Source organism: Tamandua tetradactyla, chromosome 5 (genome assembly GCF_023851605.1).
Source record: "Tamandua tetradactyla isolate mTamTet1 chromosome 5, mTamTet1.pri, whole genome shotgun sequence".
NCBI classification, from domain to species: Eukaryota; Metazoa; Chordata; class Mammalia; order Pilosa; family Myrmecophagidae; genus Tamandua; species Tamandua tetradactyla.
The window spans coordinates 125,717,799-125,743,609 of NC_135331.1; the positions used below are offsets into that span (position 1 = coordinate 125,717,799).

General features: G+C 34.7%; 2 protein-coding genes across 5 annotated transcripts in view; one reads left to right on the forward strand and one right to left on the reverse strand.

Moving 5' to 3' along the window:
• Positions 1 to 25,811, forward strand: part of COL19A1 (collagen type XIX alpha 1 chain) — a 365,439-nt gene that overhangs the window by 101,561 nt on the left and 238,067 nt on the right. The window contains exons 10-11 of the mRNA XM_077162192.1: positions 14,213 to 14,257; positions 16,622 to 16,666. Coding sequence (XP_077018307.1) covers positions 14,213 to 14,257; positions 16,622 to 16,666 — 90 coding nt within the window. The remainder of the gene's footprint in view (positions 1 to 14,212; positions 14,258 to 16,621; positions 16,667 to 25,811) is intronic.
• LOC143684830 (uncharacterized) overlaps positions 21,811 to 25,811 on the reverse strand; it is a 61,283-nt gene continuing 57,282 nt past the window's right edge. For all 4 annotated transcript variants that reach the window (XM_077162191.1, XM_077162188.1, XM_077162190.1 and 1 more), the window contains one exon: positions 21,811 to 22,214. In XM_077162191.1, coding sequence (XP_077018306.1) covers positions 21,956 to 22,214 — 259 coding nt within the window. In that variant the 3' untranslated portion in view covers positions 21,811 to 21,955. The remainder of the gene's footprint in view (positions 22,215 to 25,811) is intronic.

The following is a 25,811-nucleotide window of genomic DNA, read 5'->3' on the forward strand; positions in this document are numbered from 1 at the left end:
TGTTTGGGTTACATCCCTCCTCTTGTTTAATCTTGCTGATGGCATACAAGGGAGGTTTTTCATTATTATAAGTAAAGCCCTAGTTCAAACACTAGTTCAAAGGTCCAATTTCTTCAAAATGCTTTTTTTCCTAGAGACTGCTATTCGATCACCCTAATCCTAAGAGATGCCCTGATTTAGATTTGCCTGATACACTACTTTTGTCAATCTTTCCCTAAAACATATCAAAATAATCTGTTTAGATTCCAGATCATTGGGATTTTGCAAATTATTTCAAAACTGGGAATTTTTATTTAAAAGTTAAATACAAAAATAAAAAAGTTAAATATAGAATCATTGGAATGCTTGGACTATAAAATTGGTTATTAGACTTTACTGAAGAATGTAAAGAAAGACATAAGTTTACACAAAAAATGATAAGAAAGCAGGATAAAATTCCTTGCCATACTTTAAAACAGCATTTGCTATGGTGTAAAGTACCAGTTCTCCAAAGAGACCTCTCTTATATCTTTATTTGTGAAAAACAGGTATAAACTGCTGCTGGTTGTTAATAGAGCAGGCTCTGGACTCCTTAAATGGAATATCAACAGACTGGATTCCTCGCAAGGCCTAGATGAATTAACACATTTGATCCAGTCAAAAGTTGATCAAATTAATTGCAATCAAAGAGCAGATAATAACAAAGCAATAGTCTAGAAAGTATGCAAGCCAAAATTCTCCAGGAAAAAATAGGGATTTTTAGAAAAGAGAGGGCATTTTGGGCAATGTGAAAGTACTGGAGCAAGATGTAGGTTTGCAGAGACAAACACTACTCGGAATAAAAGACTGAGTTTCTTTCCTTAGAAGCCCACTTTGCAGGATGAATCTAGTGTGGTGACACCATTTAAAGTAAAACTTCAGTGATCATAAAGGAATATTGTAGTTACTAATGAACTTGTTGGACCAAGTAATTCAGGAACTGAAACTTCAGCCCTTGGGCCCCCTTTGGTTAAAATGGCTACTAAGTGAGTCTTGCAAAATCAGATAATAAGAATCAGTGACTGTGTGAAACACTGTCTCCAGGTAACTTAAGAAGCAAATGCGATAAAAAGGAAGCTGTATTTATGGTGTTCTAAAATGGTAGCAAAATTATCCTGGCAGATACTCTCTTATGCTTCATCAAGCAGTTCCCTCCTGGGTCTAATTTACTTGAATAGCTCCTAAAGAGTCTCACAGACGATTAGAGAATTCAGGCAGCTTTCAGTGGTGCTAAACTTGGTATCAGGTTACACTTAGCTCTTACTTCCCTGCTTCATGCATCTTCAGAAACCCTACTTGGAGGATAATGTCCTCCCAATATACACCAAGCCTTTGACCATATCCTTTCCTCAAGGTCATGGTCACAGCGGTGCCAGGTCAACTTGTCACTTGATTTAACTCTCAAAAGAATTGTAAACTCATGCATGAGAGAATGTCCTTTCAAGAGTACTATTCTCACTTCTACAATATCACAGGTTACCATATATTTAAAATAATTCTAATGAATATATAAAAATGAAAATAACAAGGAAGCTACTGTTTTATTATCTATTGGTAGAGTTAATAAATAGTAAATAGTTTACTCCAATGAAGTCAACTACATTTTTTTTATTTCAAAATTTTTGAATTATAGTTTTAAAGATGAGAACTTATATTTAGGGCAAAATACTTCTATTGTCTCATGGTGGAAATACCTTGTTTGGCTCTCCCATAAATTTCCAAAGAAAACTTAAAGTTGGTTCATAGAGTTATGCATCCTCAGATATCTATCTCCCATGTTTGGCTTAATGTGATTCATGTGCATCTTCCAGAATTAGTTGCACAGCTCCCAAAACTTAACTTTGATTCTGCTTCTCAACATTCGTAATCCTTTGATTACGAATCTTTCTTAGAGTCAGAAGTACTTAAGAATTCTATTAAAAAAATAAATGAGAAAAGAAAGAATTGTTTAAATTTTTCCAAAGAATATGAACATATACAAAGTGCTTTATGATGTGTATCTCAGGTACAGAATCCTCAGAGGGAAGTTTTTTTTTTTAACTTTTAAGGTTTAAAATTATACCTAGAAAACTGATTTATATTGATGGAATGGGGCATGTTCTGAACAGTCTGGAATAGAATTTATATATTAGCTGCACTTTATGGTACCTAATGTGATACTACAATAAAGTAAGTGATTTGCATATCAATCTCATTATTCTAAAATAAACATCTACACTTTGAAGTTTGACTTGATGATAGCAGCAAATTTTTTTAAGCCAACTTCCTGAACTAATTATTAATTTTCTGGGGTGGTATTTTTTTTCCTGAGGCCCCAGAAAAAAATAGCACCTTAAGCAGCACTATTTTATGAAATCAACTTATAGAATATGGAGTTATAGGGACTTTGAGGATGAAAAACGATTGCACTTAATTATATTCTTTTGTAATTATAATGCTTATCACACAGTAGAGACTTGCACTAGGTATTTTTAACCTGATATATGAGCCTTACTGTCAAGGCTACAGAAAAATAACTATTTATTTTACATTTATTTAAGCACAGCTGGAATTTTGCCCAAGAGATTTAGTAAATTTTCTGTTATGTGAGAAAAATGGTTCAATTTCTAAGATGAGTGAATGACAATGCATAAAATCAGACTCTCTTTTTTTTCTATCACACACATATGCATGCACAAATTCACAACTCACATTCTTACCATGTGCAGAAAATGATATGAGGATTGTAATACTGGAATCAAATCCTCAAACACGTTACCCTCAAACATAACACTCAAACCATGCTTGCTTTCATTACTTTAATATCTCAAAGGAATTGTTGTCTCATTTCTAAGTATTTTTTGAGAAGTGGGATTTTAAAAAAATGAGGATAATTATTTTCCAATAATCTTAATCCTAAAAATTTGATAGTGAAAAGTGAATAAGTAATAGAGCTTAATCTATGACAAAACCTACTTTCTGCCTACTGAATTACGTAGACTCTGTCCTAAAATATTCATTTTACTAGACATATTTTTATTAGATTTATTTTGCTTCTCACAGGACAGGTATGCAATACATTCTAGCCATTATTATTGCACTATTCAAATATTAAAAGGCCAGAGTTAGACTGTCTGGGTTTGAATTCAGCAAAGTGAATAATTTATTGCTTATCATTTGGACTGCATCAGTTATCTCTTCCATAAAATGGAATTATGTAGTTATCTATTACTAGCTTTGTCTTAAGGATTAAATGAGATTATTTCTAAAACTTTCCAGCTCAGTACCTGATATATAGTAGACATTAATGTTAAAGAAAACTGTTTGATGGTGATTCTATTTTTCTAAACTCTGGATTACCATGAGACCAAATTACAACTCATTTGATGGAATTTCTATTATTTATTCAAAATATATGTATAGAAAATATTAAAATAGAAGCTATATAATTTAGATAACTTTGATCTCTTAAAACACATTAAATGTTAGCAAGCTAATAAATTCCCCACTTAATAGGAAAATGTGTGAATATGAATTGATGATGATAATAGTAAAAATAATAGGCATTTATGCAATAATTACTATATGCTAAGCACTATCAGGAACCCTTTTTCAGACTATTTCATTCTATCCTCAAAACACCTTTATGAGGTAAAATTTATCATCTCTTAAATTAGGAAATTGAGATTCAGAGAGGAAAAAATCTTCCCCAATCTTTCATAGCCAGCACAAGACTGTACGTTTATCCGTATGAATCCAAAGTCCTTGTACCTTTCCCATATTATCTCATCTGGGTAGCTTCTCAATATCCAGGTTTCCTTTGTGCAGAAAATTCTGAATTAGATCTTAAATCCGTTTGCCTACGAGCCTAGTGAATGAACCGTATAATGTATTTCTTATATTTTCTGCCACTAAACACTATCTCAGGAGTCTCAGTGTTTTGAAACCCATAGATCCCTCTTACATGCTCTCCAACCTCTAGAGATTCTGAGTCGCTCCTATCATGAGAACAGTGTGTCCATGCATTATGAATCATTATACAGGTTTTGTCACCAAATGAGAGGGTTTTGCTTAGCTTTACCTCCCAAAATTAATATTTTGAAAACAATATGGTTTTCTTTTGTTTTCCAAATTCAAAATTGTATTTGAAATGTGCCATCAAATATCACACACCTGACTGTGGCGGTGCTTGTGTGCACTGCATGCCCTCTTCTTGGCAGCCAAGCAATCACCATCTCTACCTTCATGTATCCTCAACATCTAATGTAAAAAATTCTCTCTTTACACGGTCCAGCAAACATGCTTTAAATGTACAGATTTAAAATGTGCTTACATTTTCAAAAACAAATGTGTTTGACTTAGTTGCACAACCTTATAAAAAAAATAAACCAAGTTTCTAGAGATAAAATGCCATATGCATTAAGGCACTTAAGAAGTACATCTATCTGATAATGTGATGAGAGAGTTGCCAAGTTGTATGTCTTAAAAATAGCTGGGTTAACTGTCCTCATTACAACTAGCTTTGTATGTTAGGTCCTTCCACCAGAAACTCTGAAGCCTTCCATCATTGTGGTGGGATGAGACCGAACTGAGACAGACCCATTGTTCCCTAACAGTCTTTGTAATTCTTTTCTGTTGGGAAGTGAAATGACTGAAATCTGTGAAGCTCAATTTTCCCTAAAAAGGCATTTTATGAGAGGGCTGTAGCTTCAGGAAATAAAGGCAGATGCTGTTAGAGTTTATGAAAGCACAGACAAGGCCAGTAGCTGTTGTGAATTATAATGAACCATGAGACAGCCCTGGTACAGATGTAGCATTAATGCCTCAGAGACTAGGAAACATATAGGCATTTAGTGGAAAAGCTAAAGAATATATAAATATATGTAAATATATAATAGTCATTTGGCTCCCTCTTTATATTGTTTACAAGACGTGTTCACCTAGTTTTTTCCATTGAAATTCAGGATTAAGCTTAATTTTTAGAGTTTCCCAAGTTAAAAAAAAGTTAAATTATCTATTTGTACGTAACAATTTATTGTAGAAATTGAAACCATTAAATCAGAGAGAAAAAAGGACAACTCAGCTTTATTCTTGGGTATTTCCTTTCTAAGATACTGTCAGACTTTATAAAACAAGTGTGAGCCGTATGCTTGAGAAACTACTTCCTAAGCAGAGAATCATCTGTTCACTGATTTATTTCAGAAAATTCTGTAATGAATGACGATACAGTCAGTTGTGGACATAGGATTAACTTTTATCATAACCGATATTCATAGAAAAAGTAACCATGAAGAAAACATGTTTGTCAAATTTCTTCTCGGCTTCACTTAAATTACAAGAATGAAACTTGAATTATCAGTGAAAAATTACTGCTTTCTCATGGACCAAGTCTCATTAATTGTTTTATCTCTGAGTCCTATATCGATGTCATAGAGCACTAAAATAAACAGAAACATGAGAAGGACAGAGGTAATAGAAGGACAGGAAAAAGAAACTTACTCACCCTGCAGTTGATTTTATTTCTTAATGGTTTCTTATTCCCTTCTAATGCCTTCCACTCGCACCCCAAGTAGAGCAGTTGGCAGAGAGCACAACAGATGGATGAGGAGCTCAACACATGCAGTGTATCTGGCACCCAGGCACTTGACTTTTATTTGCTAAACAGCCAGATTTCAAGAACTTAGTCTACTAATGTTCCTATTTGGTTTAATGCACTATCAGCATGTAGCTAGTAAATATTAAAGTATTGCCATTAAAAAGATCACACGCACTCTGTTTTTCGGCATAGTTTAGTGGCTAATTTATTCTTGGTATGTATTACTGACATACAGAAGAGTGAATTTAAAGATGTAACTGGTATTTTATAAAGACATCTGTGATTTCAGGTATAATAGTTTCTTAACGTGGATCTGTCTAAAGGCACTTTTAGCCAACCAAATCAGGGACAGTTATAGTAGTGTAAGGTACAGGATGAATGTGTTAGGTAAGAGTAGAAGATTAGAGAGTGTGATTACACAGAATTGGAATTTCTCTTCCCTACCGTTGTCAGTGTTCTTACACAGATTACTGAATTCAAAGCTCTTGAAAGAACTGTCCCTTTTTCATAAGCCTCCCTGGTCACCAGGCAGACTTAACAGCCCTTCCACTCTGCTCATATAGCACTTGATTTACATCACCAAAACGGCCTGCAGTTTATCTCTGCTAAAATGTGAGCTCCTGGAGGACAAGGACTTGCCGTCATCATTCACATCATTAATCCCAGAACCCGGCCCAGCATATGCCAACTGATTGGTTCTGGATATATGTTTGTTGAGTTGTTCAAAACTCCAGAGGACTTAGCCCCAGGCCAGAAATAGAGAAAAGAAATAGAGGATGACTCTTAGAAAATCATGATGAGGGTAGATTGGAAAAGAGCCCTGATGGTAGCCACGCTTCAGTGCAGGTCCTCTGTAATTTCGGCAGAAGCGTAATTCAGGAAAATAAGAAGGAAGGAGACTCTCTTATCTACATAGCAAAGCTTACAGGTGTTGCTTCCTAGAATGAAATATAATAGCAGGAGGTGTGTTAAGCTCCAAACTTTGCATACTATTTTCTCTCAGAGAAACTATACCCTCACTCCTCTAAGCGTAAATTTCAGATTATCTTGCTCCTTTTTTATCGAAACTATGTTTAAAAATCTCCTGACTTGATTACAACATTGCCAAGGCATGTTTCTTTCTCCATATCTTCACAACCCTTTACTTCAGTACTAAAGATAAGTAACTGAAGGTGCATTTAAGCTCGAGTAGAGGTAATTGATATAGCATAGGCCTATAAATTACTCATCACAAGGAATAGTTTGGACCAGAAATAGTTTGCAGTTACTGGTGCTCCTCCCTTAGGAGCATCCTGATGACACTGTCATTATATCATAAATCATCTTTCACTTGTTAGAATACTTGAATCTCATATCAATTACCATACTTCAGATATTTCGTTGATGATTCACATAAATGTCGTCTATTTCCCTAGTACTTGGATAAAGTTTCAGATTTACTTAAAAACAGTCCTACAGTTCATCTCACAATAAAGTAAAAAGCTGCCACACTTGTTCTTGACAGATCCACTTTAAGAAAATCATTGCAATTATGCAGGAGCCCAGATTTTGTAATGAATTCTACAACATTGGCTAAGACTCAATTCCCCCAGCTTTGCTATATCTGGAAAGAAACTTTTATCTTCCCAAACCATTTCAGTTTTTTTATTTGAATAGCTATTAGTATAATTTGCATTCAATTAATCTGAAAAGGAATTGTAAAATATTGCCCTTTAAACTTAACACAGCTCAATTTACTACGCAATTCAGCTTTTTAAAAAGTGAATTGTATTAACAGAAATGATGTATAGTGTGAAGAGCAAGGTGTGTGTGTGTGTGTGTGTGGTGTGTGTGTGTGTGTGTGTGCATGTGCAGCCACCGGATGGCCCTGCTATCTCTGGAGTGATGTGCTGAGTTCAGAGTGCCTCATTTTAAAAGACATATGGGCTGACCAGTGAAGAGTGACCATAATATCAAGGGACTCCAGACTGTCACTTGAAAAATGAATAGTTTACGGGATAGAAGGCTTGATAGTGACACAAAGGAGTGCCAAGTTTAAGGCCTTTAGTATTTTTCCTGAGTAACTGCAGACAACAGAAATAAGTCCAATAGGCAGAAGGTAAATATGCGTTCAGAAAGCATAGATGCAGTAACTACCTACAGAATCTTTTTTGCTTTGTTCTCCATAATGCAATTAAACATGGAAAGTGCCAGACTTTAAGAAGCTTTCAACAGAGTCAGCACCTCATCAGATTCTTTGGTGGAAGTGGTAGAGATCAATGTATGAATTTATACATCCCATAAGTAAAAACACACAGAAATGTGGAGTTCACATTAATGATACACAAAATCAAAATCAGATTTGTCTTTCGCTGCCTGTTTTATTTTGGTTTTTCTTTTTGTTAACATTCTGCCATTCCACTTAAGATGTTTCTTTTAGCTATTTTATCCCACATTCTATTTAAGTAAATTTTCTTCTAATGAATATGAATTAATTAGTAGAGAAATATTCATATATTTGCAAGTGCATTCTAAATCCATACAAAAGTTTATGATCCTGGAAAACATGTCCTAAAACAGAATATGTCAAATTTCTTTTTTTTAAAATAGAACCAATGGTATAATAAGCTTTCAGACTTTTAAATTAAAAGCTGAATGCTTAACTTCTTAAAGAAATAATCACAGTATAATATATAACCTTCTGTCTTCTAGGCCTAATTCTAGTTAGCAACTTTTTCACTTACCTGCTCACCTTATGTTTCTTTGCTTGGCCTTATTAGCACAAAGCTTGCAAACTCTCGCCCTTGGCAGCATAATTCCTTATTGAGTGTCTTCAGACAACCTGCTCTGTGCGATTGAAGACATGCTGCCTGTTATGGAATGACATAGGCGACAGTGCTATCAGCAACAACGTTAGATTTTGCCTTGCTTTATATTACACATAGACATTCATTTGCCCTGCTGTGGCTTCAGTTTGTATCTGGAAGGGACAAAAGCGCTTCAATTACAAACACAAACTATATGCCTCAGAAACAAAGTTTATGCCTCAGAAACAAGTTTTAAAAGTTATAATTGCTGTGGGAGTCATTGATTTTAATTTTTTTATCTTTTTATTTTTTAATTATGAGAGTTACAAAAATAATACTCATCCCGTACAGAGAACACCAATATATTCCTACTCGTCCAGAGAACCCAATCCACCAATTTTTAAATTTTTGTACAATTGCCATACGATTCTATCTATCTGATTCGTCTATCTATCTATCATCTATCTATTATTTATCTATCCACTTTCTGAATACTTGAGTATAGGTTGTAAACACCCTGAACACTTAATATTGCCATATGTATTTTCTAAGGACAAGGCTATTCACCGTGTAATACTTTGACCCCAGTTATCAAATTCAAGCAATTTACATTGATATAATACTTATAGTTTATATTCCAATTTTTTATATGTCCCAATAATGTCTCTTTGAGTCTTTTTGCCTCCCTTGCTAGAGCCCATGTAGGATCTTGTATTGCATGTAATTGTCGTTGTCTTTTAGTTTATCTTTTTTTTAATTGTGGGAACATATATATATATATATACACTGTAAGCTTTCCCATCTCAACCACCCCTGAGGATACCATTCAATGGGATTAATCGCATTCACAATATTGAGATACCCTTACCACCTTCCATTACTAAAACTTTCCCATCTTCTCAGACAGAAACCCTACACCCATTATATATTAACTCCCCATTCCCCCTGGCTCTCACCCCTAGTGACCTATACTTTAATTTTTACCCTTATGAGGTTACATATTCTCTGATATTTTCTTTGTAGTTACCCTGGGGCTTAAACTGAACATCCTGGATCTATAACAACCTTGTTTGCATTGGTATCAACTTAATTTCAATGGCATGCCCAGTCTATGTTCCTAGATCACTCCAACCACCCCCACGCCACCTTTGTGCAGCTCTTGTCACAGATGGCATATTTCTGCATTATGAGTCCAAAACCAGTGACTTCTCATCACATTTTATGCATTTGCATTTCAGATCCCGTAGAAAGTAAAAAATGGAGTTACAAACCAAAATTACAACAGTACTGACATTTATACTCACCCCTGCCATTACGCTCACTGGAAATCTTTATTTCTTCATGTGGCCTCCATCTATCTTCTATTGTACTTTTGTGTTTCAACCTGCAGAACTCTCTTCAGCATCTCTTGTAGGGCCAGTCTAGTGATGACAAACTATCTCAGCTTTTTTTTTTTTTTAATCTGGGAATGTCTTCATCTCTCCTTCATATTTGAAAAACAATTTTGTGGGATACAGAATTCTTGGTTAGCAAGTTATTGCTTTCAACACTTGAACTATATCATCCCACTGCCTTCTTGACTCCTTGGTTTCAGATGAAAAATCAGCGTTTAATCTCAATGAGGCTTTCTAATATGTGACATCTTGTTTCTCTTTTGTGGCTTTCAGAATTCTCTCTTTATCTTTGGCATTCGATAGTCTGATTATAATAAATATCCTGTTTAGAGTTTGTTGAGCTTCTTGGATGTGTGTATTCATGTCTTTTGTTAAATTTGGAATGTTTTCAGTCATTATTTTCTTGAATATTGTCTCTGCCCCTTTCTTTTTTCTGTTCCTTCTGGGACTCCCAAAATGCATATATTGATATGTTTTGATGGTGTCCCACAGGTTCCTCAGGCTCTGCTTATTTTTCTTCATTCTTTCTTCTTTTTACTCCTCAGACAGAAATGTTTTAATTGTCTTACCTTCAAAGTCCAAGGACTCTTTCTTCTTCCAGCTCCAAACTGCTGTTGAACCCCTGGGAGGGAATTTTAACTTGCTGTTACTTTGATCTCTGGCTCTATTTGTTCTTTTTCATGACTTTCACCTCTCTATCAATATTCCCTTTATGTTCATCCATCATTTTCTGATTTCATTTAGCTCTTTGAACATATTTAGGACCAATTTTAAAAGTCTTTGTCTGGTATGTCCCAGGTATGGTTCTCCTCAGCAATGGTTTCTAATGCTTTAATCTTTTCTTTTGCCTGGGCCATTGCTTCCTGTTTCTTTGGATGTTTTATAACCTTTTGCTGAAATCTGGGGATTTTGATATTTTAATATGTTATCACTGAAATTTCGACTGTGTGGCATCTGTTCTTTAAGCTTGCATCCAGCTAGTGTTATAGCCAAGTGTTCTTTAAATATTGGGAACTAACAACAACAAAAATAACAAGAAACAGGAAAAGAGAAATCATCTTTCCCAGGCATTGCAAATTAATCTGTGCAGGTGCTCTTCTTCAGAGCTTATCTACGTAGTAGGTTGTTTGGGAATAGCTCCAGATCAAGTATAGGGCCTCCCCGATCCTTTCTGTGCATGGGCTCAGCCTTGTGATTTGGCCACAGAAGTGCTCCCACTTAAATGGTTACAAATGTCCCTTTTTCCCTATGAAACAGTTTCCTCATTGTCCTGCACACTGTACTGTATGTTCAGTACAGCAATCCCTTGCCCAAGGCAGCATGACTTGACCACTCTCTCACAGCATTCTGTAGGAGAGTTCTCTGAGCCGCTTTCTAAACGCAAGGTAAGTTCTAGAAGTTGCCATCCCTCAGGCTTCACCATACAGTTGACCCCGACACTCACGCTTCTAGCATGTGCTAAAGGGCCACTCTGCTCCTCTGGAATTGGGCAAGGAAGCCACACTAGGAACTCAGCCCTGAGTCCGTAGGGGATGAAGGAGGATGCTTCAAGATCCAGGATGCTTCAAGATCTTATAGCTTTTAGAAGCCTTTATCTGGATTCTGTGCTGGCCTGTGACTGCGGCTTTTTTGCTATTTTCTGGAGCTCTGAGAAAAATGTTTCTGCTAGTTCTTCTTGGCTGTTCAAAGCTTCTAAGGTGGGACGGAGTCCTGAAGTGTCTCATTCTACCATCTTGATTAAGGCCACCTTAATTTTCTTTCTTTTTTACTCTTATTTTTTATTTTTAAATTTTCTCTTAATAATGAAAGAAATACTGATTAGAAGCCAAGCAAAGCATCTTATTTCCGTCATAATTTTAGCCTTGTATTGAGATTGGGGAAAAGGAGGAATAGCGGGAGTTTAGAAAAAGCAACTAATGTCTGCCCTTCAGTAATTTTGGGTAGATATTTTTTGGTAGATAGTATTTAAATTTGACCCAGTTGCTTAGGACACCAGAGCTTTGAACTTGTGCTTCTCATTAAGCATAAAGAAGGATTCACTCTGTTGACTTAAGTTAGGTTTCAAAGTCCTGACAGAAACACATTATCCATAATCTGAAACAAAATTTTCTGTTTAGGACCATTTCATTCTTTAGTTTTTATGCTAATTAATAAATGCCTCTTTTTTTTTATGGACAAAAAATGTGCTAATTTATCCCTCAGGGACTAAAACAATGACAAATAATTTAGAATAATCACAATTTCTAAGTAGGGTATTACTGTTAACTTCAGGAAAAGCAGTGAGAAGGAAATGAAAAGTTTTCTGAGTGCTGGAGCTGCAAACTTAAACTTCAGAAGTGTCACCAATATCTCAAAATCCTCCACACATTGTTGTGTCATGTGAAGCCTGACTCCTTTCCTGTGAGAGTAGTTAGTGGTGCCCATTGTGTTACCTTGGAGTCTAGAATTATGTTTACAAAACAAATCCCTGCTCATGAAAGAGCAGAAACCTGTTAACACTGGTCAAAGGAAAACATAACATTTTAATTGCCGGAATCATAAAATCTGTGTCAGTTAATTAGAGAAGCATTTTCGATATCCTGGCTTTAGAAAGTTCTGGTACCTAATTAACAGTGTGGCTGGACCCACCCTGACCTGACACATGCCTGCAGTGGCTGTCAGCATGTCAGTATTCAGAGCACACTCGGGACATGGGAATGGGCTGTGTGCAAAGAACAAGAGGAGATACTGTCATGACTTTTTTTTTTTCCCAAAAAAATGTTTTTGGCAGTGTATACTATCAGTGTACTTTATTGGATTACACGCCATATCTTGTTATCATGTGTAACTTGTAATATGATATAAAACATTATACTGAACCAACAGATGAAAATAATTCTGCTCCTTATGGGCAAGTGGAAATACTTCTATGATGAGTAACAGAAACACTATTTCCATAGAATGTTCCCTGGTGTCAAATAGTTGATGCGCTTTTACCACCACTTTATCAAATGAAATTAGAAGTTTCTAATAGACTTGTGTGACACGTGAGGTCTAAAACCATAACAGTTTATTTAAAATGATAGAAATATATTTGCTGCATAGATAAGTAGATTATATTTTGTCGTTGCTTTAATACTTTAATTACTCTTAGCAACAAATGAACTTTGGCATTTAGTGTTTAGTATATAATGTGGCACTAGCAGTTATGTTGTGGAATATGACAGCAGTTTAATCTAAGAGAAACCTTAGTCTTTAAAATAATATGTATGGATATACATAGCAATACACCTCTAGCAAGATCCACCAAAGCATTCCAAACATGTATTAATTAATGAAATAATGCAGATCCCCTTGGATTCAGTAGACCAAATAAATACATTATTTCTATTTTAGAGTTTAAAGATAAGATTTTTTTCTTCCTATATTTTATTTTTTTCCTAAAGAATTCTAAAAAATGGCATCTACCTGCACTGTAGGTAAACCTGGAAAAACTATTATCTTATAAATTAATTATAAATACTTGATAAAAATAATGCAGATCAATAGGAGTGTTAGTTTATTTTAAGCTGTCAAGACCTGGGAACTTAGGAACTGAAATAAATTCCTATAAGCAGCTAAATTCTTCAGGAACGGTTGAGAATATGCATATTGTCCCAGAAGTATCTCGTTCTAGCTGGTCTATTTACAACCCAGCCATGTCAAAGAGATGACCCTTGAATTCCAGTAATGGAAACTGGTGGTCATCACCGAAAGCCTTTTTACCCATACAGGAACCATTTGGAAAAAACTAAAAAATTTCCCAAGTAATTATTTCATTTAAAATGGTATTGAGTGTGCCTTCAAAATTGAGCTTAAGGCAATCAGCAGGTAGGGGTAAGAAATAGGAAAGTAAACATGCGTGTACATATATAGTGTATAGATGAAAGCTCACTTATAAGCCAAAATTAAAACTTAGAGACAAGTAAGGTGAATGGTTAGGAACAGAACTGAAGTGTATAGGTTTTAATCCCAGTTCTACTACTTACTGACTGTATAAGCATATGTAATATGGGCAAAATAATAAATTCTACTTGATAGGTTTGTTGTAAGAACTATATCTGTCCCATAAATGCCCAGAAGTTTGAAAGAGAAAAAAGGAAATAAGGGATATCAAATAGCCTGGTAGAGAGGTATTGGCTGTGGAGGCAGAGAGCATAATTCAAATATCAGCCAGTATCGTTAGCGGAGTGACCTTGAGCCCGTTACTGCATCTCTCATAACCTCCCTTCCCTTATTTGTAAAATTAATGTGATACTCCTGGAGTTTGGAGATAAGGGGTAGATGGAAAGAACCCTTCATGAGGTACATATTCAGTATTAGTCTACCTTTCCCTGCAGCACTGGAGCTAGTTATTAAAGACTACAAAAATGTATTTGTTTTTTAAGGCTAATAAAATTTACTCTATGCATTTATTTTAGGGTGAAAATGGTTTACATGGTGCTCCAGGCTTACCTGGCCAAAAGGTAAAGTGTTTTGTAAAAATTTTTAAGTATTTTAAATATCTTGAACGTCAACATCTTGACTATTGAATTTGCACTTCGTCAGTGCAAATTCAATCAGAAAATGTACTTGATGAAATTGAATTTTCTCAAAGGACCTTTTAGAAGCCCAACAACTGGTCTTTCTAAAGGTGACCCATGGAAGCAATCCCCTCACAAAGAGACAACCCTAGTAGAGCCTTTTATCAGAGATGAAGCTTTAGCACCGTGATTCTCCAAAGAAGTCAACAGTGGTGCTTTCTGTGACTGTGGAAGTAAATACCTGCTCTGCAAATGTTTTCTCTGTTATTAGCCAGAGTCTAAAATGTAGAATGGAACAATTTCACTGCTTTTGACTAGATATGGTTATTTTTTGCTTCTTTTCATTTTTGCGTGTGAGATTGAGTTAGATATAATGGTTACACGAAATATTGCAATATTACAAAGATGCTACATACAACTTGTCTCTTCAAAAAATATCTTTCAGAATGACAGATTTGTGATGAAGACTTTTGCCTCGACTAGATTGCTTCTTTCTGTGCCTGAAATCTCTTTATTTTTACCAATGTGAATTTCATTTTTACCCCCTTACTGGGGTAAGGGCTGTCTGATTTCTCCCTCTGGGAAAGAGTTTGTGTGTGATCAGCATTCCTGAAAACACAGAAACTGGTCTATTCTAGTTTCCTGGAGGGTTGTGGAGCTGCTTTAGGTGGGGCCAGCTGTCATGATATCACCCAGATAATCCGACCATACGGGAGAGCATTATCAATTCAATATTTGATGCCCACCAAACCAAGTGATCATTTCTGTGCTCTGGAGGAGTTTTACAGGTCTTAATCAAGACCTCAGAAGTTGCTCTTACATGTAGGTTTTTCTCAGTAGCTGAAAATAACCATTAAGAACAGAAATGCACTTATTTATAGTTATAGCCTTTGAAAAATCTTCCTTTACTTGGCTCATTAAAGATAATAAGATTGAGCTGGCAGTGATGAAATGGCATGCTTCTGAATTTCTTCACAGCGGTTCTAGACAAAATCCATTGATACAGCATGTGTTGCATCTGCGAGTCAAGTTGCAAGCCAAGGGATGTGCAGATTTATCGGCTGGGAAATAGTTTTGGACTTTCCAGCAGCTGTTTGTGGTGGCTGCATCATACTGACATTGTGGCTGGTGTACTGGGGCCACTTAGCAGCTTCAGTGTCAGCTTGAATTAATAGATCAAGTTGAAGTCCATATTTTAGGAAAAAAGGTAGATCATTCAGTAACAAATAGAACTAAATCCTAACCTATTTTCTTTCTTGGTACCTTTTTTTGAGGATAATTGAAGCAGAAATGATCATTTAATATTTAATTATATATACGTGTATGTGTGCATCTATACACATACATACATTTTATTAAATAAAGACGGTTATACACACATATTGCAAAAAGCTGGCATTCCTTTTCTAACATAGGAATTTTAATTATACCATGTCATCTTGTTGAAGCATTGCAGAAAAAAACTGGAGATAAGCAACCCTTCATCCTTTGCCTGTATGTTCTTAGGAAATGTTTACCAACTACGTCTTATGCTCCATTGGTGGAGGGGTGAGCATAACCCGTCCATGAAACTCATTTGTTGGCTATCTTGTCAGGAGTGTCTGGCATAGAGAAGGCACTCAATGAATATGTGTTGAATGTATGAGACGGGACATTAATAGTATAAATATCTGCCCAGAATTAAGTGAGAGACTAAGCTTGTATGGATTAGAGAAAGTTTAGTTGAGGAAAGAGGACTTAAACCTTTTAGGATACATGTGGTGGTAGAGAACAAGCATCTTTCCAACCACCAGCCTTTTCCTATGCTGAGAGGCAGGAGGGCCAAGTGGTGAAAAGCACAGAGCTGGTGTTGGAGCTGGGCCGGGCAGGATTCAAATCAGAACTTGTTCATGCAGCTCTCAGTGGAATAGTATTCTGAAGTCAGCATGAGAAGGGCTGTTTCTAACATTTTTAGTGAAATAATAGTAATAAGAATAATAATGGCTAACATAAATGGCATTATGCTGATGCATTCGATTCTCAAAACAACACTGTGAGGAAAGTACTATTATTATACTTATTTTATACATGAGAAAACCAGAGTTAATGGAGATTTAATTGCCTTGGAAGTAGTGAAGCTGTGACTTGTACCCTAGAAAATTGTTCCTTTAGTGTTTAGGAAACTTTAAATTTTGAATAGCTTAATATTGGTTTAGTACTTACATATTTGAATTTTTTATTTATAATTGTTTACTTTCTTGTTAGACACACTGTCATTGTCACTGAAATAATTACATGTGTTGTAACTAATATACTTCTCTTCTACAGGGAGAGCAAGGATTTGAAGGAAGGAAAGGAGAAATTGGTGAAAAGGTAAACCTTTCTCTTTACATATGTATCAGTAAAAAGAAATTCTGTTTTGAAATGCTATCTAACCTTTTTTGTGTTTTCCATGTAAGCAACTCAATCATTTTAACGGAATAATTAAAGGTAGTTGCTTCAATTAAGGTAGACTTAATCATATTGATGATACCAGAAATTTTCTAAAGACTTCTTGTTTGGATGGTAGTTATAACTTTGACATTTTTACTTAAATATATTCCATTGATATATAAATGATTCAAGCATTCAATTAAGCATTATAGTTTTGTGATATAATGTGATTCACTGAGGGAACAAGCCTTTAAGTAAATGCTTTGTATATATGTACATGTGTTTTATCAGTGGAACTTTTACTGGTAAGATAAATAAGAACTAATTATAACAGTCAGAACCCAGAAGAAATGAGATGACACACCTAAAATAGCATAATTTGTAAAAGTTTAATGAAGGGATGATTGAAAAGGTATAGTCCAGGTATGGGAAAATCTCAAGGATAGGGCAGTGTCTCAGGTCGGCTTGAGTGAACTCCCTAAATCTGCATAACTGAAAGGGCAAAGAGAGGGAGAAGTTTCCAGAACCAGAGGCAGAAAGAACTATGTGTAAAGGGCTGCAGATAGGAACTGAGGGGGTCAGTCCAAGACAAGCACATAAAGAGGGAGGCAGGGCAACCAATACCCCCACGTCACTCTCCTCCATTCTCCAGTCTCCTGACGATGACTTCAACACATCAGATCAAACTGAAAGCCGGCCGGTTCGATGCATCTCACAGAGGTCAGCCTCCCACGGCCACACAGGGTGGAGAATGGTGGTGAGTGGATCAGGTGGGGCTAATGGCAGGTGTAGCCCCACTAACCTAAGCATTGCCATCTCAAGTCACCATCTCCCAAAACTAAATTCTAGGTATTATTAATTTTACATTTTCACTGAGAATTTTATTTGAATAAATAATAGCCATTTGATAGTTATTGAAGGATAATATTCAAGCAATCATGGTTTTCCAAATTTAAAGCTTTCTACTAGAAATATAGAGACTAGAAATGACCCAGGCATCCAAAATTTCCTGTCAGACAACTCTTTGAATCATGCTTTTCAAAAATATAGTTTTGCTTTTAAATAAAAAATAGCAGTACCATTCGTTTGTTCCATCTCTCCTATATAAAATAAATGTCTTGTAATTGGACAGCCAGAGGAGGAAAGAAAGGGGAATAAATAATCTCAAATTAGATGTATTGTCTGTATTTAGCTTTCTTGGTGTTGACCACTTATTTGCTTCCTCAAGAAGTATTTATAGAGAGAATGAGCATCTATTGTAATTATAAGACAAGTTCCACATGCTGTGAGCTACATGCTGATTACTTTTCCTCACAGAACTGAGAGTGGGGGAAAAAAAGGATAGCCATATAATTGAGGAGAATTTCATTAAATGATGACTGTTTTTAAAAGTGGGTCTCTTTTCTTAGGAATCCCCTAAACTCTTTTGCTTTAGATGAACAGTCATTGTAGGGATATGCCTTCAAATAAATGATTTATTTGCACATATTCTAGATTGATTAATGGGATGTTGCCTGTGGGTATAAGTTAGAATAAGCAATGAACATGGATATATTCTCTGTAATTTAAAGTCCACAACTCACTAAAGTATTAGTGGTTATTTTGATATTTTGTATGCATGACTGTTATTGCTTAGTAATAAGATTCTCATAGGCTATGAAGTGTAGAAAAGCAATCAATATATTTGGCTTCAAGGATTTCCCTTCTAATTTACTAGCCATTGCATTCACACAGTCAGTTTCACCATAATGTGCAAATATTTATGGAGAAAGTTTAAAAGATATCAGAAATAAATAAAGCATCAGAGGAAAAAGAATATCTTGAATGATAATTTGAATTGAGATTCAAACAATTTATAGACAGATGTAACATTCATTTAATATCCTTTATTTTAAATAAAAGTTCTGCTTTGATTATTGCATACTGTATATTATTACTTACTGTATATTTGATATACAGTAAGCAAATACTGTGTATTTGGTATACGATAAGCAACACTTGAATTTTTATACTTGAATTTTTTCAGTATTACATGCAATATGTTCTAACTTATAACCATATATATTTTTCCATAAGGTAAATAATTGAGGTCATGTGGTTGACTTCTGTTTCTAGATTGGAGTTAAATGTGAAAGGTGCATAAAGAGTTCATGTTTATGTGACACTAGCGTTAGAATACTGAATTGCTTACAGCATAACTTGTTTTTCGAACAAAGACAATCTAATTTGAACATCAATTGCTTGTGGAAAACTGAATATATAATCATAAAGAAAATAACATTTTTATTCTTTAATTATTTTATTGGGGCCTATATGAAGCTTAAAATTTGCCTGTTTAAGTGACATGATCCATGAGTTGAAAGTAAAATAATTCAGGGAGTTATCAGAGAAGTCGTATGTACCAAGGGCACATGGTGGTTACTGATCAGAAAAAGAAAATACGTCAACTGTTAAAGATAAAATACTATGTGATGATTTTCAAGTGATATTTCTATAATTGAATGGGGGAAGAGAGAAATCTGTAGCTACTCACTATGGCTAGAAAACTAGCCTTCATTCAGCTTAACTCATCAGACAGAACTAGTGGTTCCTCAAAAAGCTGAACAAGCTGTTCTTAGTCCAAAGCAAAACCTGTGGAACTTAAATAAGTGTAGAAGATCTCATTTCAAAGTATATTCCTAATCTACAGCAATTTGTAATGGAGCAGAGACTCTTCATAAGTTACTTGGGCAAACACAATTCAGCTAAGTCAGTCCTCAAGGCAAGTTACTTTAAGGGGTGGTTATTCCTCTCAAGAATGTTATTTATGCTGACAGGTCTCTTCCCAGAAGATAGCTTTTTCCAAGTTTACCAGTCTCTCGTTTATCATTTATATACAGTGAGGCAACCCCATCTCACTGCCTTATTCCTGGTTGGCAAAGCTAGGACCCCATTACTCAGGGATCCTTCAGTTCCCCAACAGCACAGCTCAGGAGCTGGGAGAGATGTGAAAATCCTCTCACACCTAAGAGTCATATTCTGGTTTTTCTCTTATTGTAGGGTTATTCCTAAACATCCTATCTTCTTAGGATTTCCCTTAGGTTTCTTTAGTTTTTGTAGGTGTTTTGTGGAAAATGAGAAGTCCATTCAAGTTTATCTCCAGGCATTCCCAGACTATCAGCCTTCCTAACCATGATATCATCAACCTCTCGTTAACTATCAAACGCAAATGATTGTATTAAGCTCTTAACATCACAGCCATTAGACAAAGGCCATTTAGCAGAGGGTCGTTGAAGTCATCTGCACTCCTAAACCCTGAGCCAAAGTTTTTACTTTATATCATTGTAAAAATAGAAATATAATTTGGTTACATTTATGAAAAGCAGCAGTATATAGAAAAAGCAACTGTAAACACCTGCTTCATTATAGCATTCTGTATTCTAAGTGATGAGGTCAAATCACTTAATTTAGTTTGTTTTAAAAATCTTCATTCTCTTATATCATTCCAACCCTAACCAACTTCAAGTTTAAAAACAAATTTCCTTGGAGTTAAATTTGGCTGTGGTGAAGCAATTGTTCGATATCACTTGATCACGGTGAGAGAAAGACCAAGCAGTACTTGCTACTTGTGCCACACTTTTCCTGACTTTCTACCTGAGAGTAGTAGATTTTGGTTCATTGGAGAATGGCATTTAAATTAGCATGGGGGCACATGCAGCAGCAGTTCTTTAAGGATCTAAGATGTTTCAGCTAGTGTGGAACTTTTCCACTTGGGAAATTAAAATGACCTGGCCTCTTGAAAGTCTATCAAGTTTACTGAAAAGAAAAAAGTCCAAATAAAATGAGCTTTTCTTCATGAACCATATGAGTCAGGGAGGTATGGACAGAATCCAATGTTTGACACATTCGTGGTTGTGAGTGTTCATGGTTGAGTGGATTCTAGCTTACTCTTGTTTGGTCTTTTGAACATTACATAGTTTAACCATCTTGGTTTCTAGTCTTTTCTTCCACTCTGGGTTAGACTAACAAAACTAAACCCAACCAATGAACTAACAGATTAATATGGTTCCCACTTTAATTCAATTCTTCAAACTGTTTTTGGAAAGCTTGTTGTTGTATATTTCTAGTAACTTGTGGTTTTTATCATTTTGTTCGTTTGTAGAATTTTGTATAGGTCCAGAAATGCCATATGATGTAAGATACTTATTTAAATCTGAAAATTATGTTTAAATATTTATTTACCTGGTTTCAAAGCTATTGTGAATATTTTTATGAGATGATACACTGGAAAACATTCCACTGATCCCTGTTCTTAGTTTATTAAGCCACACATTATTATAGAATTCTTCATAAAGCAATATTAAAATTAATACAATTATTAAAATACCTACTGTAATGTAAAGTACAAGTATACTTTACTATCTCAAAACTCTGAGTTATTTGTAATTGATATACCATAAAATTACAATTTTCAGATGGCATAATTCAAGTTATCATGGGCCAGCCAAAAATAAAATATATTTAGGTGTTGATTTCATTGGCGATATATAAAATTTTGCATTCAGTGATTGCTTTGAAAGATATAATGGGAAGAATGGAAAATGCTTACTTGAAAATATCTTTACTCATCTGTTTCATAGTTTATAAACATTCATCTTTAATTCTAATCAAGTGAATATTAAAGAGCAGCAGCATTGAATCTAATTCCTATTATTCTTTTGCTTTATGTTTTCATCATTAAAAATGTATTATCATCTGTGACATGTAATCTGGACCCCTGATGTATCAATGTTAGGGTATTGAATGTGATGGACAGTTTACTCAGTAACATTTTAATTTATTTCTGATTGATTTCATTTCAATTTTCATAACACTCGAAGTTAGAAATTAAGACTTTGTTTTTAAAGTAGTGGTACAAATAAATGATTTCGATTGCCAGGAAATAACTAAATTATTGACTTCAAACATTAAGTATCATGATATAATTAATCAGGAAATCAGTAGTAATCATTAGCAACTATAACAATTAGAAACAATTATGTTTTCAAATAAACTGAGACATTTTACACTGTAAATTGTTTTTCTTTTACTTTAAATGAGTCAGTTTCTCATTTAATTGCTGTTATGATAATGTCCATAGGGCTTGAGTTGAGGACTTGACCATTTGAAATTTGGCAGGGAACAATAAAAAGTCCAAATGCAGAAGTCCACTCTTTGTAAACTATTCTTCAGAGCTCTCTGGGGCAGTGTCTAGCTCATTCGGTAGGGGACACACACTGCTGGTGTCTGGAGTCCCGCTCCGGAAGAACAGACCTGACAGCTCACTATGAACTTGATGGAGTCCCACCGCGGAATAAATGGATCCACACGTTCTGCTTTCCAATCCAGTTCTGCCACGCCAGCTATAGGAATCCGGACCTGCTCCTTGCTTTCTTCGCCATAGTCTCCTCTTTTATAAAATAAAGATAATTCCTTCCTCTTGGAACTGTGGTTGGAATTAAATAAGTGCCTGGTAAATAAATTAAAAAAATTTTTTTTTAATTTCTAAAAATTTTTTTTCAATTATTTTAAAAATTAAATAAATGCCTAAAATCCAAAATATGAAAAATAATTTAAAACATGGATATTTTGATAAAAATAAGATTTGACATTACAACATTTAATTTTTAATTGTGTAACATCACTTCCTAATTTACCTCTTAATAGGTGAATAGGCAAGGGTGATATATTAGTTAACTGATCTTGTGTTACAAATCACCCCAAAACTCTGTGGCTTAAAACAACAATCATTTATTTAGTTCATGATTTTGTGGATTAGCAATTTAGACTGGGTTTAGCTCAGGGACCTTTGGTCTCAGCTGTTTTTGTCTGGGTTTCTCATATATTTGTACTCAGCTGGCCGGTTAGCTGGACACAAGTTTGTCTAGGTTAACCTCAACCCCAAATGGCTTCTCGTCCTCCAGCAATTACCCTTGGGATTTTCTCAAGGTGGAAGCATGAATCTGAAGAAAGTGAGCAGAAGCTTTAAGGCCTGGAGAACCAGCATGTCATTATCTCCATTATATTCTGTTGGCTAAAGCAAGTCCCAAACCCCAGTCTCAAGGAGTAGGGAAATAGAGTCTATGTCTTGATGAGAGAAGTTTCAAAGTCGCATTGGAAGGGGTATGGATGTGCAAAAACTTTAGCCCCTTTTTGTAATCAAAATCTACCACAAGTGAAATATAATTTTCTTATTTTAAATTAATAATGAAGCCCTATTTCAGAGTAAAAAAAGGCTGATGGAATTATCAACTCCACTTCATTTTTCCCCTTCTCCCATGACTTGCAGTATAATTCTTAAAGCTTTGTTTATATAGTGGGTCTTGAAACTGTGTTAAAATACATTCTCATGTTTGAAATGGAAAACCTTATGTGTTACGAGGAAGCCTTATAGAAAAATATGATTCTTAATTAGAATGGGAACAAACAAAATGCAATGTCTCAAGTAGTTGAACCAAGATAAACACTTAACACTTAGTATATTGTTGAATGATTTAGTACTTTTACATAGTCTCATGTGCTTTTTAATTTTAGCAAAAGTAAAACTGGGACCAGAACAACTGGAAAAAGCAGGTCAGGGTTGAAATATATTTTTAGGATTTCATTATTAAATCTTTCTTGAAGTTTGTGCCTATAACTCAAAACTAAGGCAAGAACGTTAAATACTGTTATTACAAATACAGTCCTTTTCCATCATCCCTCTAAAACAACTGCCAACTTGTCTTACTCCCTGTGAATTCTCTCTTAGTTCACCTTGTAGAATTCTACTAAACGTCAGCATGTTTTATAATTGTTTTATTTACCCTGGTTAAATGTAAAACTTCCACAACTTTTAGGAAAGACTCGTTTGATTTCACAGCTGGCTTGAAAAATGAAAAGAACAGATGGAGTAGAATAATAGCTATCATTTCAAAAATCATAGCAATTTATCCGTGGCCAATGACAATTGGTATGGGAGTAACCATGCCAACCCTCAATTACCCATGGAAAGGGCGATTGGGAGGAGTAGAGGCAATCTCATAGACAAGCCAGAGGTTTTACTTTAGTCATTACTGATTGTGTTTTACTTTCTCGATTCTTTACAATGCTAGTGAGTAACTCTGGTTTATGTGAATTATATTTAACCCCTCTCCTCTGTTGCTGGATCTTTTAATAGTAGTTACAGAAAAACTAAAATGTCCAAAAGAAGAGAGATTCACACACAAAAGAGAGAAGAATAACCATCAAGGGCTATAATATTTCATGAGTGTGACATAGTCTTTTAAAGCATTATTTTCAGTTATTGCATAATATTTCACTAGATGGATATAGACATAATATTTTATTTGACCAACTCCTTGTTGTTGGACATTGTCTTCATCTGCCAAGGCTGCAATGAGAAATATCACACACAGTTTGTCTTGACAACAGGAATTTAGTGTCTCACAGTTTCAGAGGCTATAAGTTCAGAATCAAAGCTTCAACAAGGCCATGGCTTCTCCCTAAAGTCTATAGTGTTCAGGTACTGGCTTGCAGCAGTCTTTGGGGTTCCTTGGCTCACGTCTCTACCTCTCATCACATAGTACTCTCTTTCTCCTTGGGTCTGCTCTTTTGGTTTCCATTGACTTCTGGCTTCTTCCTGTGGCTTTCTCTGACTTCTGGCTTCCAGTTTCTTCTGATTGACTGTTTGAATTTCATCTCTTTATAAGCCTTCCTGTAGTAAGGATTAATACTTACCCTGATTCAATTTGACCAATAACATCTTCAAAAGGTCTTATTTACAAATTGCTTCCCATTCACTGGAACATGAATTAAGAACATGTCTTGTGTTGGGGTATGGGATGAATTTACATTCCCCACATTTTTGCTTCTGTTTTTTTGTTTGTTTGTTTAAAATAGTACACAATTAACATACTTTACAAGCAACTTTAAACACTTCTCTGATTTTTCCCTTAAGTTCTGTTTCTGGAATTAGAATAATTAGATTGATAGGTATGGAAAATTTTAAGGTTCTCAAATACATATACTCCAATTCTTTCCCCAAAGATTTTATTTTTTAATCAGTCTATACATATACAAGTATTGGGTGTACCCTTAATCTACTCATCAGTCTCAGATATTTTATTTTTTAAATGTTTAACAATTTTAGCTAATGAATATTATTTCCCATTATAGTTTTTGTTTCTTTATTTTTTATATTTTTAGAATTACCTGACATTAAACATTTATATTTACATATGTATGTATAATGATACATACACATATACACACATATGAAATAATTCTTTGTCATCTATGTTGCAAATATTATTCACAACTTAAGTTTGCCTTTTAATATTTAGTGTGTACTGATACACAGAAATTTTTAAGTTTAAATTGGTAAATTGGGTCTTTTGTGATTTTTCTATATTACTTTCATATTTTGAATTTCTGTGCTTTCAAGAAATCAGTTTAAAATTCACTAATACTTGCTTATAGTTATGTCTCTTCACATTTTAACTCTTCCATCTAAATGTATTTTGGACAACGTTGTTAGAAAAATATTAAACCTGACTTTTCCCCTAATACTATGTGTTAAAAAATTCCCTTCCACATTTGTTCATGATGTTTTCTTTATTATAAACTAATTCTTATATGTTTTCTGCTTGTTAATTACTATAATTTGACACATTATTTAAATTACTTTAGCTTTTATAGTGTATTTTTACAACTAGCATTAGAAATTCCATTTTATTACTCTCTAAATGCTTTTCTTGTCTATTTGTTCTCATGTATACTATTTGCTAGATGCTTAACTTTTGGACAGTTTTTTAAAAGTATAACTTTGGTTTTCTTCTCTTTGAACTAGAAACAATAATGATGCCTATTTTATTAGGTTTGTGTAAAAGATAAATGATATCACGGAAGATTTAGATCAATGCTAGGCACATAGTGCTTGCTTTTATTTTTGTCTTCCTCATGCATTTAGCATCAAATTGCCAAATTCAAAAATAAAATTTTTTATTGGTTTTATGTTAAACACATACATTGATTTGGGATGTAGCGGAGTGTGACAGGGCCTCAGAGGGGTTGGATTCAGGAACTAGAA